The sequence below is a fragment of the Mesoplodon mirus genome (assembly GCF_964341445.2).
Source record: "Mesoplodon mirus genome assembly, chromosome: 2".
NCBI classification, from domain to species: Eukaryota; Metazoa; Chordata; class Mammalia; order Artiodactyla; family Ziphiidae; genus Mesoplodon; species Mesoplodon mirus.
Window position 1 is genome coordinate 193,398,586 of NC_138977.1, and position 14,176 is coordinate 193,412,761.

The following is a 14,176-nucleotide window of genomic DNA, read 5'->3' on the forward strand; positions in this document are numbered from 1 at the left end:
TTCAATAAGATAAACTTAAAAAGTAACTAAATAAATAGCTGAGTAAACAAATCTGGTAAAAATCATCCCAGGGGGTTCCATACCTACTCTCTATGGACCTACCCCAAACCAGTTCCATCACTCTCCTGTGCTTGAGAAATGAGTCACCAAACCGTTTTGCACAAAATGAATAAAATACATATCTGTATGATACCCCACACTTCCCAAGGTTCTTTTGCTGACCCTGGCTCCATAAATCATAATGGAAGTGGCAGAAAAGGTTATCTTACTAAACCAAGAACAATTTGCATATAAAATGGTTAACTCTGAATTATAAATTACATTCGGGGCTCTTTTCTCCTCACACAGGACAGCTAACTGAGACCTGAGAGACAGATGAATTTCAAATATGTTCTGTGAGTGAGAAAAATAACAAAACCTCAAAGATGGCTTCTTCTTCCTGGCACCCAATGATAAAAGGGGTACATGAATGGCCAAAAGGGTCGAGCCAGAATGAAGTGGAGGATGACAGTATCTACAAAGCTTATGCTCCTGCAATATCACAAATCAGTTCCTGGATTAATAATAGGAACCCAGCTAATAATGAATGGTCTACTTAGATTTAGAATTTCACACATCCACAATTACCTTATTATCCCCTCCTGATGATTTTTCCACCATTATTAACTTTTTTCGGTTGTGTCCTTGGAGATTTCTGGCTTAATGAAGGCCAATTCTTAAGTCCTCACACCTTGAAAAAAATGTAGTGAAGCAATAAGAGAATCTTTTACTGTTCCCTAAATCTCATGTAAACCCAGTAAGATTGTTGTTATATCTTGCTTGTTTAGAAGGTAGGTATTTGTTTTCTTCTAAAAAATGAAAAGAGTCACTTCTAACTTCTAATAAATGTTAGTCTTGGACTGAACAAAACTTACAAGGAAAAGTATCTCTTGTAATGAAGAGCTAAGTGGACAAAAAGGATGACTTTTTTCTAAAAATTTTCTATCATTAGAATACTTTGCATTCTAAAGAGGACTCCTGTTGAAGTTGGGAAGTGTACTTGTGGATGAAAATATTAGATTTGGTACATAAAATATTCTGGTAGGTTCTTTAAAACAACACTCGCAGAACATAGACAGTGGGGAGAAACACAAAGTTAAATGAAATCTACAGGATTAAGTGCCCTGGTATACAACCACATGGGAGCCTCCCCTCTGAGAATCACTTTCGCAAATGGTAGGATTCTTCATTGGCCTACCAATCTCTTGTAGCATATGTTGTTTAAGTTTTTCTTTTGTGTTCCATTTTGTTGAATCATTAATTTTGAAGGCAAACTTTTGCCAGCCAGAAGTTTGTTTGTGACAGTGATCCTAAAATGTTGAAGGAAGGAAGGAGAGAGGGAGGGAGGGAGGGAGGAAGGAAGGAAGGAAGGAAAAGGGGAAAGGAAGAAGGAGGAAGGAAAAAAAGAAAGAAAAAGAAGAAAGAAGTGCAGCTATGTTCAATTGAAAGTATTCTACACAGGGGTCTAGTTTAATGCTTGTCTCGTGGCTTTGTAACTCTTTCTTGTACATTCTAAATTGATGAACACTAGTTAACATTATCTAAGGATTTAAGTACATTTACTATATATGAAAAGGACACAGTCATCAGACATAACAATTGCTAACTATTCAGGGTCGGCTGAACATCATTTAGATAGCCCTAGTCACTCAGGTTTTCAAAATACATGTCTGCAAACTTGTATTATGCTCAAAAGAGTGATTTTATATAACAATGACAGGACTTTACAGGTATGCATATACACTGCTTTATTATTTGTCAGATTGTTTACTACATAGTAGAGTAGTATATATTGAACCTTTACAACTTAGTGTGCACCTTCAATTTCCCATTCTGGAAAAGGGAAGAGCTTGGATACATTATACCTAAGGGCCTTAGCACTTACTAACACTAACTCTTCCCCACACCAGCCTGGTTTGCTCTATTTCTTCTTCGGGTTCCTACTCCAATGTTACCTCATCACACAAAGACCCGCCCAGCACTTCCTATCCCCCTTACCTATTTCTTTTCCCCACTTATTGCCATTTGATATACTCTATATCACTTATTTGATTGTTGACCATCTCCCTGCACTAGAATATAAGCTCCAGGAAGGCAGGGGCTTTGTTTTGTTCATAACAGTATTTGTTGCATTGATAGAGTATGATAAATACTTGTTGAATGAGAATGAATGCTTAGGAAAGAGAATGATAAAACCTATTCATCCTCACAAACTTTGGAAGGATCAGGGCATTTCACTTACTGACAGACGGGCTACAGGAAGAGATCTGTCTTCAATTGTCTTCACTTTGGCCAAGACTGAGCATGGGAACAGAAGGCAGGCCATATAATACTTTCTTTTATAGAGGGCCAGGCTGTTAGGCAAATTCTCCAAACTTGCTCCCTGTACCAGTCTGTTCATTAGGCTCCAGAAACCTCCTGAAGGAGCAGAGGCTTCTTTACCTTGGCTGTAATAAGATATGACCTTTCTCAGTTCAGAAACTTGAGAAACACAATTGCTCGTGGCCAACACAGATTGAGTAACTTTCTGGAATCCAGGGCATTACCCAAGAGGAGGGACGGAGACTTTGAGGGAGCTTGCTTAAATGTCCCAGGTCACCTTGGTACACTTCAGGCTCCCTAGTGGAGATGGACACAGAGGACATCCTTGAGGGACCTGGGGAGCTCACAGCACTAGGGGTGGGTCAGCATTTCCTGAATCAGAATTGAGCCGAGACCCAGCTCTTACCTAGGGGACGGTATTTAGCGCCTCTTCATCTCTCTTTAGCTTTAGTTTCCTTATCCGCCTAAACACCTTACTGCCACTTTCTGAAAATGATGAAACTGAGGCCCACAGGAGGGACATGTCTTGCCCAGTCACCCAGCTAGTTAAATGCAGAAACAGCACTAGAATTCAGGATCAGTGCTTTTTCATTTATGAATTTGAACTTAATTTTCATGCCCCTGGATCTCAACTTTCTCAGTTTCAAAACTCTTCAATCATTGGGTCCCTTTAGTGGGAAAAAGATCCCATGGATCATTTAAGTAAGTGGCAGTGTCAGATTCTGCTGGCAAGGGAAAGGGGACACAGGAGGAAAAGCCAAAACCTGAATATAATCAATCTGACTTAATCTAATGCTCTAGGGCTCTATTGCCAGCTCTTGTAGAAACTACTTATCAATGAGATAAATGATGTTACTTTTGATGATGCAAATAAAATTTGCAATTATAGCTTTATTAAGTACCATGAATAATGCATTGATTTATTAATTTATTCATTAATGATAAACTTTCTGGCAAGACTAATCCACAAATCTTCCAACCCTTCCTTCTCCTCTGTTCAATCACTACTGTTAATTTAATTTTCTTCATTTTCTCTATCTATTGTTTCTCTTTCTTCTCATTTTATTCCCTGTGAGATGAAGCTAGACAGTATAGAGATTATCTTGACTGTAGAAATGGGGAAATTGGAACACATAGGTGTTAGGGATTGCTTAATAAAGAGAAAGTTAGAACTCCATGTCACTCATCCATATCTTCCACTTAGCCAACTTTGTCAAATCTAAATAAGCAACACTGCAGTCAGGATATAGTATGATTCTTATTATGTAGAGCCATACTCCCTAAATCATATTCATCAATAATGGAATTCACCTCTAAATAATGTCAAAGATTTCATGTTTGTTTGTGAGCAAAACTTCTGAAGGACATTCATAAAACAAAAATGATACAGAGCAAATGGGTAGAAAGAAGTAATCATTTTTAGTAAGATGTGTAGAAAGCCTTTCCTGCAGGCCTCAGTCTATATATCTATGAAATTGGCACAATGATTATGTTTTTCATGAAACATAAGAGTCTGTGGAAAACTAAAATACTTCAGAAGGGGATTTCCATCACCTTGTCTCTGGCATATTGTGCAGAAGTAATTGTAACAAAACTGATGAGGAGGACAGCCAATATTTATTGAGCACTAATTGCCAGGTACATATTATCTCATTCAATCCTTCATGTAACAACCCTGTGAGGCAGAAACTATTTTTATTCTCCTATAGATGAGGAAACTGAGGCACAGAGGGGTGAAGTAAGCTTGTCCAAAGTCCCAAGCCTAGTGGTCAGGTTCTTCCATAAGAGATGCCATGATCACGGGCATGGGAGAGGTTTTCTTTCTTTCTCTAAGAGGTGGTTTTGTTCTTTGCAGGGGGGTAAAGCGGACCTACCGTTCTGAAGTCCTCTTCGAACTTAAAGGCCCCGCCTCCCGTGGCACAGAGAGTGGTGTGCAGGCTGGAGAAGTTCTTCTCGCTGCCCATCTGGATGAACCTGTGCATCGCGCAGCTGGGAAAGCGGATGAAATGCAGGTTCCCCTTCCGCCCACACATGGTCAAGTTTTTCAGTTCCAGGTGAACGTCTCGGATCCCGGTTTTGCCGTAAGCCGTGTTCGAAGTCAAGTACTTCCTGATGCTCTTCAGGTTCTCCACTTCCTCCTGCTCCTCTTCAGCTGTAATATCCTTCGGTTCAAAGTAGACCAATTTAACCAGCGTCCCACCGATATCCATGCCGAACCACGGGAACGCTAGCGGACAGAAAGACAGAGTGCCCTTGAATTCTGGACAAAGAAACGGGGCCGTCTTTGAATAGTCAATAATGAAATGCAGTGGTGTTGCATCTATAGCTGCATTTACCATGCAGTTTACCTGAATTCGACTATAGGTGCCTAAAAGAAGAGACAGGTGAGGAGAAATTCACACTTTAAATGGTGTCCATGATTCTGCCTACATTTCATGCAGAATCGGCCTCGGAATTGAATATGAGATGAGAATAAGATTCCCTAAGCCAGTCTCAATTCCCACGTGGTTCTCAGGGCTCCAGAATCTCACCAAATAGAGTTAACTCCAATACTTAAAGATACATATTTTGCATACACTCTGGCTCCCAAATGCTATTTTATCAGAATCTCAGCCAAAGAAAACAGTGATCTGTTCTGATGCCAGAGGAAACGCTGGCTATGCTAAGTGTACCAAGAGATGGTATGTTGACCTCTACGCCTCACGGTGTCTTCCTAGCTCATTCTTCAATGATCATTTTTACAGCATTCAATTTTTGCCTTCATGAGCTGACTTTATATGACATGACTCCACTGCTTTAATCTACAGAACAAATAGGAAGGAGAAAGGAGAGAGAGTGGGCTGTGAGAGCTGAGGGGCACACATGATGATCCCTATGGAGACAGAATTCTCAAAAGAACAGCTCGAGCTACAGCTCATTTCTTTCTTTATTAAGGAGAGATACTCTCTCCATCTCAAATGGCCCGCCCAGAAGTCCTCACCTCAGCCATGTATCCTCTGCCACAGATTCTGATTTAATTCTGAGGGAGGATCTAGACATGAGCATTTTTTTTTTATGTTCCCCAGAGGTTCCAACTTGCAGGCTTGCAAACTGCTAAGCCACAAGAACCATGACACCGAGAGTCAAGCCCACAAATAAGCATAGCTCCTGACCAGGTCTGCAACACAAAGGCATGTTTTTTTTTGTTTTTGTTTTTGTTTTTTTTTTGCGGTATGCGGGCCTCTCACTGTCGTGGCCTCTCCTGTTGTGGAGCACAGGCTCCGGATGCGCAGGCTCAGCGACCATGGCTCATGGGCCTAGCTGCTCCGCGGCATGTGGGATCTTCCCGGACCGGGGCACGAACCCGTGTCCCCTGCATTGGCAGGCGGACTCTCAACCACTGGGCCACCAGGGAAGCCCTGTGTTATATTTTTATATATAAATATATATTTATATTTTAATCTGCTGGAGAGGCTTATCTATGACAAAATGAATTTCCATCATAATTATCTTTATTGTTATTAAGAGAACGGGCTGAGCTCCCTGAACAGGCTGACTTTATTTAGAGGCAACTTGGAAAGTTAACGCTGGGCTGTCATATGTTCTGTAATGAACACAGGGCAAACCCAAGTGGGAATCCAAAATTTGGAGTCTCCCTTTTCATCTTCCTCAGCAGACTCCATGGGCTAAAGCTGAAACTTCTATTAAAACTGAGTTTAAAGACTCAAGAAGTAAAAGTGGCTTCTTTCAAAAAGCTTATTTTACTCAGCCCTAGAGAACATCCATTTGAGCCTTGGTCAAACTGTGCATGTTACACCTAGAGATTACATTGCCAGGAACATACCTGGGACCTAGAAGGCTTCTGGGACCTAGAAGGCTTCTTTTTTCTAGGCAGCCCCAATATTAAGCTCTCTTCATGGGTACACTGGGGAGGGAGGAGGAAGGAGTACATAGGAGGAAGCCATTCCTGAACAGAATCTTCTCTCCTGTGTTTCCCTGTTGTCATTTTAGCTGTGATCCAAGCCAGCTGCTCCACACTTAGTAAGCAGCAACTCTAATGGTTTAGAAAAATAAAACCTCAAACTCCCCAAAAGATTAAGAGCAGCAAATTCCACTGATAAGACCAATGTAACAAATGTCCTATTATCTTTGCAGAAGTTTGCAAAGCAAATCCCACACAGCCCAGTGTAGGGTGGGAACTTGCTTATCCTAGCAGGAGAGAATAGAAAACTGGAAACAGTTTATCTCTATCTCACAGATGACATTCCTTGGTCCATTCTCTAAAAATTACTGTCAGCATGGCCCACAGTGTAGGTAGTAGGTAAATCCCTGATTTAGAATTCAGACCAATTGCTTCCCAGAAGCAGCAGCCAGTAACTAGCTCACATTAAATCCCTCCACCTCCCTGGATCTCAATTTCCTTACCTGTGAAAGGAGTGGACTGCATAAGAATGGCCTCCAGTTCCCTCCCTCCCATAAACTTTCCATGGATTTTTTAAGAAACACACACAAAAAATCGCAACTACCCCTAATCACACAGGCCATCCAGAGTCCTAGTTTTAAACCTCACTGAAATACACTATAGTACGTCAACAGGTGCCCAGGCTATGCAATTGGGGTTGCGGGTGTAATCCATTCTCATCAAAGTAGGAAAGACATGTACTACTGGATAGGATGGGGGAAGGGTATTCTGGAACATTGCTAGGATAACTATTTTTGAAAGACAACAACATCTATTAAACATCTAGCAACATCTATTAAAATTAAAAGTACACATACATTTTAAATGCAGTTAATCCCTCTCTTGGACCATATTAGAAAAAGGACCAGTATTCGAGGATGGGTATAAGGAAGTTCACTGTACCCCTTACAGTGGCCAAATTTAAGAAAAGCAAAAAAGCAAGATCAAAACAGATTGGAAACAACGTGCATACCCTTTAACAGAGAAACTTCAATAAAGTATGACCTCCAAACCATGGAATATTAGTCAGACATTAAAAAGAATGAATGAGATCTATACTAACTGCCTGGAGGGGTACACCCCCAATCTTCTGTTAATGAGAAAAGCAAGAGATACTTAGAAGTGTAAATAATTTATTAACCCTATCTGGATTGAATAAAAAGTAGGGGAGGAAGGGAGGAAAGAAAGGAGGAAGGGAGGGATGAAGGAGAGCAGGCAGGCAGGTGGAAAGAAGACCCTCCAGTGTTTATGATCTTATGAGCCCACAGGAAGGTTCAGAGGGCCACCCCTTCAGGTTGTTAATATTGTCAGAGGGTGGCAGGACAAGCAGGTTTTATAGGTAGAGGTTAGAAGTCAGGGGAGAGGATGAGGAAATTCTATACTTAGAACTTGCAGTATATAAAGAAGTAAAAAAATAAGAATTCAGTGATAACGGAAAATAGGAGACACCTTAGCACAGAATGGACAGAATAAGTTGTGTGTAACCCAGAAAAGCCCCTACCTGGTCTTTATTTGGTTGGATATTGTTAAGTACAGGAAACTGAAAAGAGGTCTCACTTTTTAAAATGCGTCAGGGGACAGCTAAGCATTTTATAAGTTATTTACAATTCCAGTTTCTTCTTCCTGCCTTCACCTCCTGCGCAGTTTTGAGCCATTTCAAAGCTTTTGTTAGCAACTCAGCAAAACAGGGGGGAAAAGTGTAGAGTTTTGGAAATTCAGTTAAATGTCATATCAGCAGTTTGGGTTAAGGTAAAAGGGAGCAAGGATTGGAAAACTATAGTTTGAATGGCAATAGAAATTGCTTTCACTTACCTATATTCATTTCTTACAGTCAAGAAAAAGTAAATGCTCTTCTATTCACATTTTAATGCTTTTATAGGACACTGTCATATTTTAAATGTTCAGTTTTATTTATCTTCCTGATATCAAGGTCTACCTAAACTACACTTCCCGTATATGAGCTGTGGATAGAGATAGAAGAGAAGGGGAAAGAAGAAATCCCAATGCAGCTATAATCCATGACTCACGTTTTCTTTAATCCAGGGTATGCAGATGCTTTGATGAATTCAGCTGAACCACTAAGGGCCTGTTCTGTGTTTGCCAGAAGTGATGCTCGTTCTAGATACAGAATGTCTGCATTCACCCTTTACTCCTCCCTTTTAAACCCAGATGCCTTTTTTAGTTCAGAAGTCTCTAGATCAACAGGACCCATATCCAGAGTTGATGTCAAAATGACCCCCTAATTTAGTGCCAACGGTGCATCATCCAGATGCTGTGACTGGGTGGGACTGCAGGGTTCTCTCCTTTGGGGAGGGGATGAGTATTTCACCTGCAGGAGAGACAGCGAGCCAAATATCTGGTAATCAGAAGAGCAAATTGTGGTCATCACTAGTGTTGCTGCTTCCCTTTCTTCCTGGCCCATGGGGTCAGACTGCAGTTCCTAGCCTTTTTTTTTTTTTTTTTTTTTGGTGGTACATGGGCCTCTCACTGCTGTGGCCTCTCCCGTTGCAGAGCACAGGCTCCGGACGTGCAGGCTCAGTGGCCATGGCTCACGGGCCCAGCTGCTCTGCGGCATGTGGGATCTTCCCGGACCGGGGCACGAACCCGTGTCCCCTGCATTGGCAGGCGGACTCTCAACCACTGCGCTACCAGGGAAGCCCCTCCTGGCCATTTTTGAATGGAGCTGGGCAATGTACTTAATCTGGACAGTGAGTTAGGAATGGAAATGGTGAGTGTCACTTTCAGGCAAGAGCACTTACGTCAGACCTTGCAGAACTCTTTCTCTGTTACTGTAACCACCAAAATTAAAGATAATGATTGCTCCATCAGCCAGGATGCAGAGTCAAGACGAGCCATATTGGAACCCGAGCTGCCCATCAATGAACTTACAGTGTGAAGGAGAAATAAACCTTTGTTGTTTTAAGGTACTGAGATTTGGAGGTTGTTACCGCAGGATGATCTTGCCTGTCCTGACTAGTACACTTTCCATCAAAATCTTTGGCTGTTTTTTTCCCTGGAACCTTCCCTCTCCTGCAGAACCAGATCCAGGGACTGCCAGTATTGCTGATAAACATGTGGTAGCTGAGTGTTAATAAAAGGGTACGTAGGCTCTGTTGCATTTATTTGTGTAAAAATTTCTGGAAACACAAACCTGAATTGGCAATCTGATAGTAGTTAAAACCCTGAAATAAATCTGTATTCTACATAGTGTGGTGAAAATATTTAAAAATTTTATTGGTAGTCAATGGCTTTAAGACAAAGCCTGTTTCTTAAAGACCTTTTCAGAACACTAGAATAGTCTCTGAGGGGCACTTAAATATATATAACATCTTTACTGGAGTATAATTGCTTCACAATGAGGGACACTTATGCTTCTTGCAGTAAATTTCAAGGGTTACACAGTGAATTCCAAATAGCATACATGAGTAAAGACTGAGAAAAAACCAAAACCAAAATCAAAAACAAAACAACCACACACCAACAGAGAGCAAAGGTTTCCTACCCGTCAAGGAAACAATCTTAAAGAGCTAAGAGAGCCTGACATGAGAAAACCTACCTCCTCTCAAACAACCAGCCACAGAGCTTTAGGGTGTTCCTAGTGCGGCAAGTTTCCCTACCATCGGTATGTCTTCCTGTGTGTAAAGTAGGTGCCCAGTGCTCAAGATTAGCTCCTCTGTGCACGGGTCTGACTCAGCAACCTGCTGTTGTCATGGACGGTTCTCCCTAGGCTCACCAAGTTGTAATTTGTTATAATAGTTGTGAACAGGGAGCAAAAGGACTGAATTTCTTTCCCTACTATTTGTTAATAGGTTTGTTAAGCAAACTAATAAATAGGTGGAAAAGATGTTTGAAGATCATGTGTGATCAACAGAGAAAAGAGACTTTTCAAGCACTTTGGAGATATTTTTACACTATGTGAATACTGACTATGTTCAAGTTGCCTAAGGATCTCTGCAAGTTAAAAACTACCACAACAACTTTAACTTAGATCCAAGTGTGTAATACAAACTGTATTTCTTTAAAAATTTCCTGAGCGCTAGCCTTCCCTTCACTATGTCTCAATTTGGTTGATAGTATAATGAAATTCTTTGCTAATATATTCATAGAAACATTGAACTTTAAGAGGTAGAAGGGACCTTTGGTGGAGCCCAACACCCTGTTTACAGATAAGAAAATCAAGGTTTAGAAAGATCAAGGAATTACCCAAGGTCAGTCACAGTAGGTAACAACCTATCTTTAGTTTCATGAGCAACAAATTCCCCATTTCACTCCGCTAGTCTGAGTTGTCTGCCACTTGCAAGAGACAGAATGTTTGTGGGCAAGTTTCTTTCTTGAGCCATTTACTAACCTGTAAGATGGAGGCAGACTAACCCAACTAACTAAAGTTCTGTCTGGTTCTCATATTCTATCCTCCTAAATACACACACACTAAGTTCTCCAAAACCATACTTTTAACAGCAAAAAACGTAACAGTTGAGACCCTAAGAACTATTTAAGGATCTTGAAGAAAATGGTAAATGTAAAATTTAATAAAAGGGTTTCCATAACATTGTGAAGAAACCCATAATTACTGCACACAGAGCAATCTGCTAAACATTAAATACTCTTATGCAAAGAAACCTGAATCATGGTTTCTTTCAAATTAATGCATACCAGATTTCTTTAGTTTATATTTCAGTCACATGGCAAGGATACAAGAACACAAGCGCTTACAGAGTACTAATGGGAATATAAACTGTTGCAATCCTTCCTCTGGACTATTTGGAAATATACATCAAAAAGTTCCAGATTCCTATGCCCTTTGATACATTAGTTCCACTTTACCCTAAGGAAATAATTATGCATGCATTTAAAAATGTATCTTACAAAAATCATTAAAGTTTTACTACTAATAATGAGGATGTGAAATTTAATGTCCAAAAATAGAAGGCTGGTTAAATAAATGATTATCCACTAACACAAAGGAACAATACATCAGCATGAAAATCATTTTGTAGGATGGCAATTAATGATGTAAGGAGAATGTTCATCATATATTGTTAGGTGAAAAGTGTGGGTGATTAAATGGTACATTTCGTATGATTACAATTTTGTATAAAAATTAAACAGCTACTGTTCTCAGAAAACAAGACTAGAAACTTCAGGCCAAAATGTTAACAGGCATTATGTATAGTGGATTAAGGTTTTTTTCTTCTTCTGGCTTTGCTGATATGATGTTTTTCAATTTTTTAGAGTCAATATGTTGAATCTTCATAATCAGAGTTATTTTAGAATTCTCAATCAAAAACTTCTCTGTAATGATGCAAAAGAAAAAAAAAACTTTTAATTTTGCTTCAGTGAGCAGAGAGCAGACCTTGCCCATGAAAAAAAGTATGCCTGCATTCCTCATCTCAACAGTTCCTTCCTTTCTCAAGCAATATTCTGCCCATCTCAAGCCTGTTACCGAAATCCAAGATGGCAATATAAAGAAGATGTGGCACATATATACAATGGCATACTACTCAGTCATAAAAAAAGAATTAAATTTTGCCATTTGCAACAACATGGATGGACTTGGAGGGTATTATGCTTAGTGAAATAAGTAAAACAGAGAAAGACAATACTGTATGCTATCATATATGGAATCGAAAAAAATAAAACAAACTAGTGAATATAACAAAAAAGAAACAGACTCACAGATATAGAGGACAAACTAGTGGTTACCAGTGGGGAGAGGGAAGGGGAGAAGGGCAAGACAGGGGTAGGGAAGTGAAAGGTACAAACTATTAGGTATAAAATAAGCTACAAGGATATATTGTACAACACATGGAATATAGCCAAGATCTTGTAATAACTATAAATGGACTATAACCTTTAAAAATTGTGAATCACTATATTGTACACCTTCAACTTATATAATATTGTACAGCAACTATACTTCAATTTAAAAAGTTAAAAAAAAAAAAAAGAATGACAGGGGAAGGCTGACACCCAAGAGCAGAGTCCTTTAGCCAGTTAGATGCTTGACATCAGCAGGGCTCCTTCAGGTAGGAAGAGACCTGAATTACTCCCTTATTGTCAAGGCAAAACCTGTATGTTAAACTTGGCAATTCAAAACACAGTTAAGGAAGCACAGGTATGTTTGAGGGAATGGATCACCATGGGAAAGGCTACATACCCCCGTGTGACAGTAACCCTTCTTCCACTGACACAGCCTCAGATGCCCATCAACTTTCTCCCTCTCACCTGGACAAGGGTGGGAACAAAAGGGCTGATCATAGTCTCACATGAGTAAGAGCAAAAGGATAGTGAGGATTCCTTTCAGAAATCCCGAGACAAGTAGAAGTATTATCACATCAGCCTCCAGAACTAACTTCTGGATTTCACCACCTCTGCCATGCAGGCCCAAATTAACTGTTAGGCACAATAGGCTCGGTGCCTATAGTATTTTTAAGCCATCATGAAAATATTGCAATTTCTTTTAAAATCAGAAGAAAATATATGAATTTTCAGGTCAAAGAAAATGTTGTAATACATCTTATCAACACATCCATCTTTATATCAAAAGAATCGTAAAATACAATTTTTATTTCTTTCTTTTTTTTTTTTTTGCAGTACGTGGGCCTCTCACTGTTGTGGCTTCTCCCGTTGTGGAGCACAGGCTCTGGACGCGCAGGCTCAGCGGCCATGGCTCATGGGCCTAGCCGCTCCGCGGCATGCGGGATCCTCCCGGACCGGGGCACGAACCCGTGTCCCCTGCATCGGCAGGCGGACTCTCAACCACTGCGCCACCAGGGAAGCCCCTTTATTTCTTTTTTATGGAGCAAGGGGCCCGCAAAGGCAAAAGTGCCTGAGGTCTATGAAAGTTAGGCTGTTTATATTCTGCTTTACACCCAACTCCAGGTTAGAAATGACAATACGCGACCAGAGTTTACTTTGTGTGTGCAATTTGAACTGGATCTCTACGATTTGTTTACAGTTGTATTTCCTGAAAGCAAGTTCCATTAGTATTTTATGCAACTAAACTTTAAAGTCAAATGTTTTAATTATCTTTATTTTTTAAAACTGGCTGTATTCAACCACAATGTTTCTCAAATTTGCCTCATCATAAAAACCATCAAAGGCACTTGTTAAAAATATAGACTCCCTGGGACTTCCCTGGCAGTCCAAAAGACTCTGCACTTCCACTGCAGTGGGTGTGGGTTGATCCCTGGTCGGGGAAATAAGATCCCACATGCTGTGAGGTGTGGCCAAAACGTTAAAAAACAAAACAAAACAAAAATTCCTAGGCCACTGCCTGGAGAGCCCAAAGCAGTGGGACTGGAGAAAATGTTTTCAAAGAGGGGTCCCTGGAATTCTCACAGGTCAAGCTCAAAACCACAGTTCTAGCTGAATCGTAATGAATGCTCTAAGTAGCTAGACCACTATTTGAAAGAGACAATCAGAGTTTGAATGAGCTGCCTTTGCTCCTAACTGCCAGGGAACTCAGGCTGCCAGCTGAGGGCAATGCACGGTAATGACCCAGTTGACTCCCCATTCCCAGGATGGACTTGGAAACAACTTATCACTTGTTAATGAAATTATTTCTGGGCAATTTATAACATGAGTGCCACAGGCGATTTTCACATCTTAAATACAGCTTCTGAAGTTTCCAGTTATCATTCATCTGGGACTAAACCCCACGGATATGGGTCTAGAAATGTTCCATATATAATTAAATTTCATCCACGTGCTCTTCTCTCCGAGTGACTCCCATTTTTAAAAAATTTAATTTAATTAATTTATTTTTTATGCAGCAGGTTCTTATTAGTTATACATATTAGTGTATATATGTCAATCCCAATCTCCCAATTCATCCCACCACCCTCTCCCCCCCACCTTCCCCCCTTGGTGTCC

The 14,176-nt window shown here is 40.3% G+C and overlaps 1 protein-coding gene across 3 annotated transcripts in view; it reads right to left on the reverse strand.

The window, feature by feature from the left end:
- PANK1 (pantothenate kinase 1) overlaps nt 1-14,176 on the reverse strand; it is a 70,278-nt gene that overhangs the window by 23,968 nt on the left and 32,134 nt on the right. For 2 of the 3 annotated variants that reach the window (XM_082611555.1, XM_082611556.1), the window contains exon 2: nt 4,236-4,588. In XM_082611555.1, coding sequence (XP_082467681.1) covers nt 4,236-4,588 — 353 coding nt within the window. Of the gene's footprint in view, nt 1-627; nt 731-4,235; nt 4,589-14,176 lie in introns of those variants that run through there. The other variant, XM_082611557.1, reaches the window with a different exon arrangement.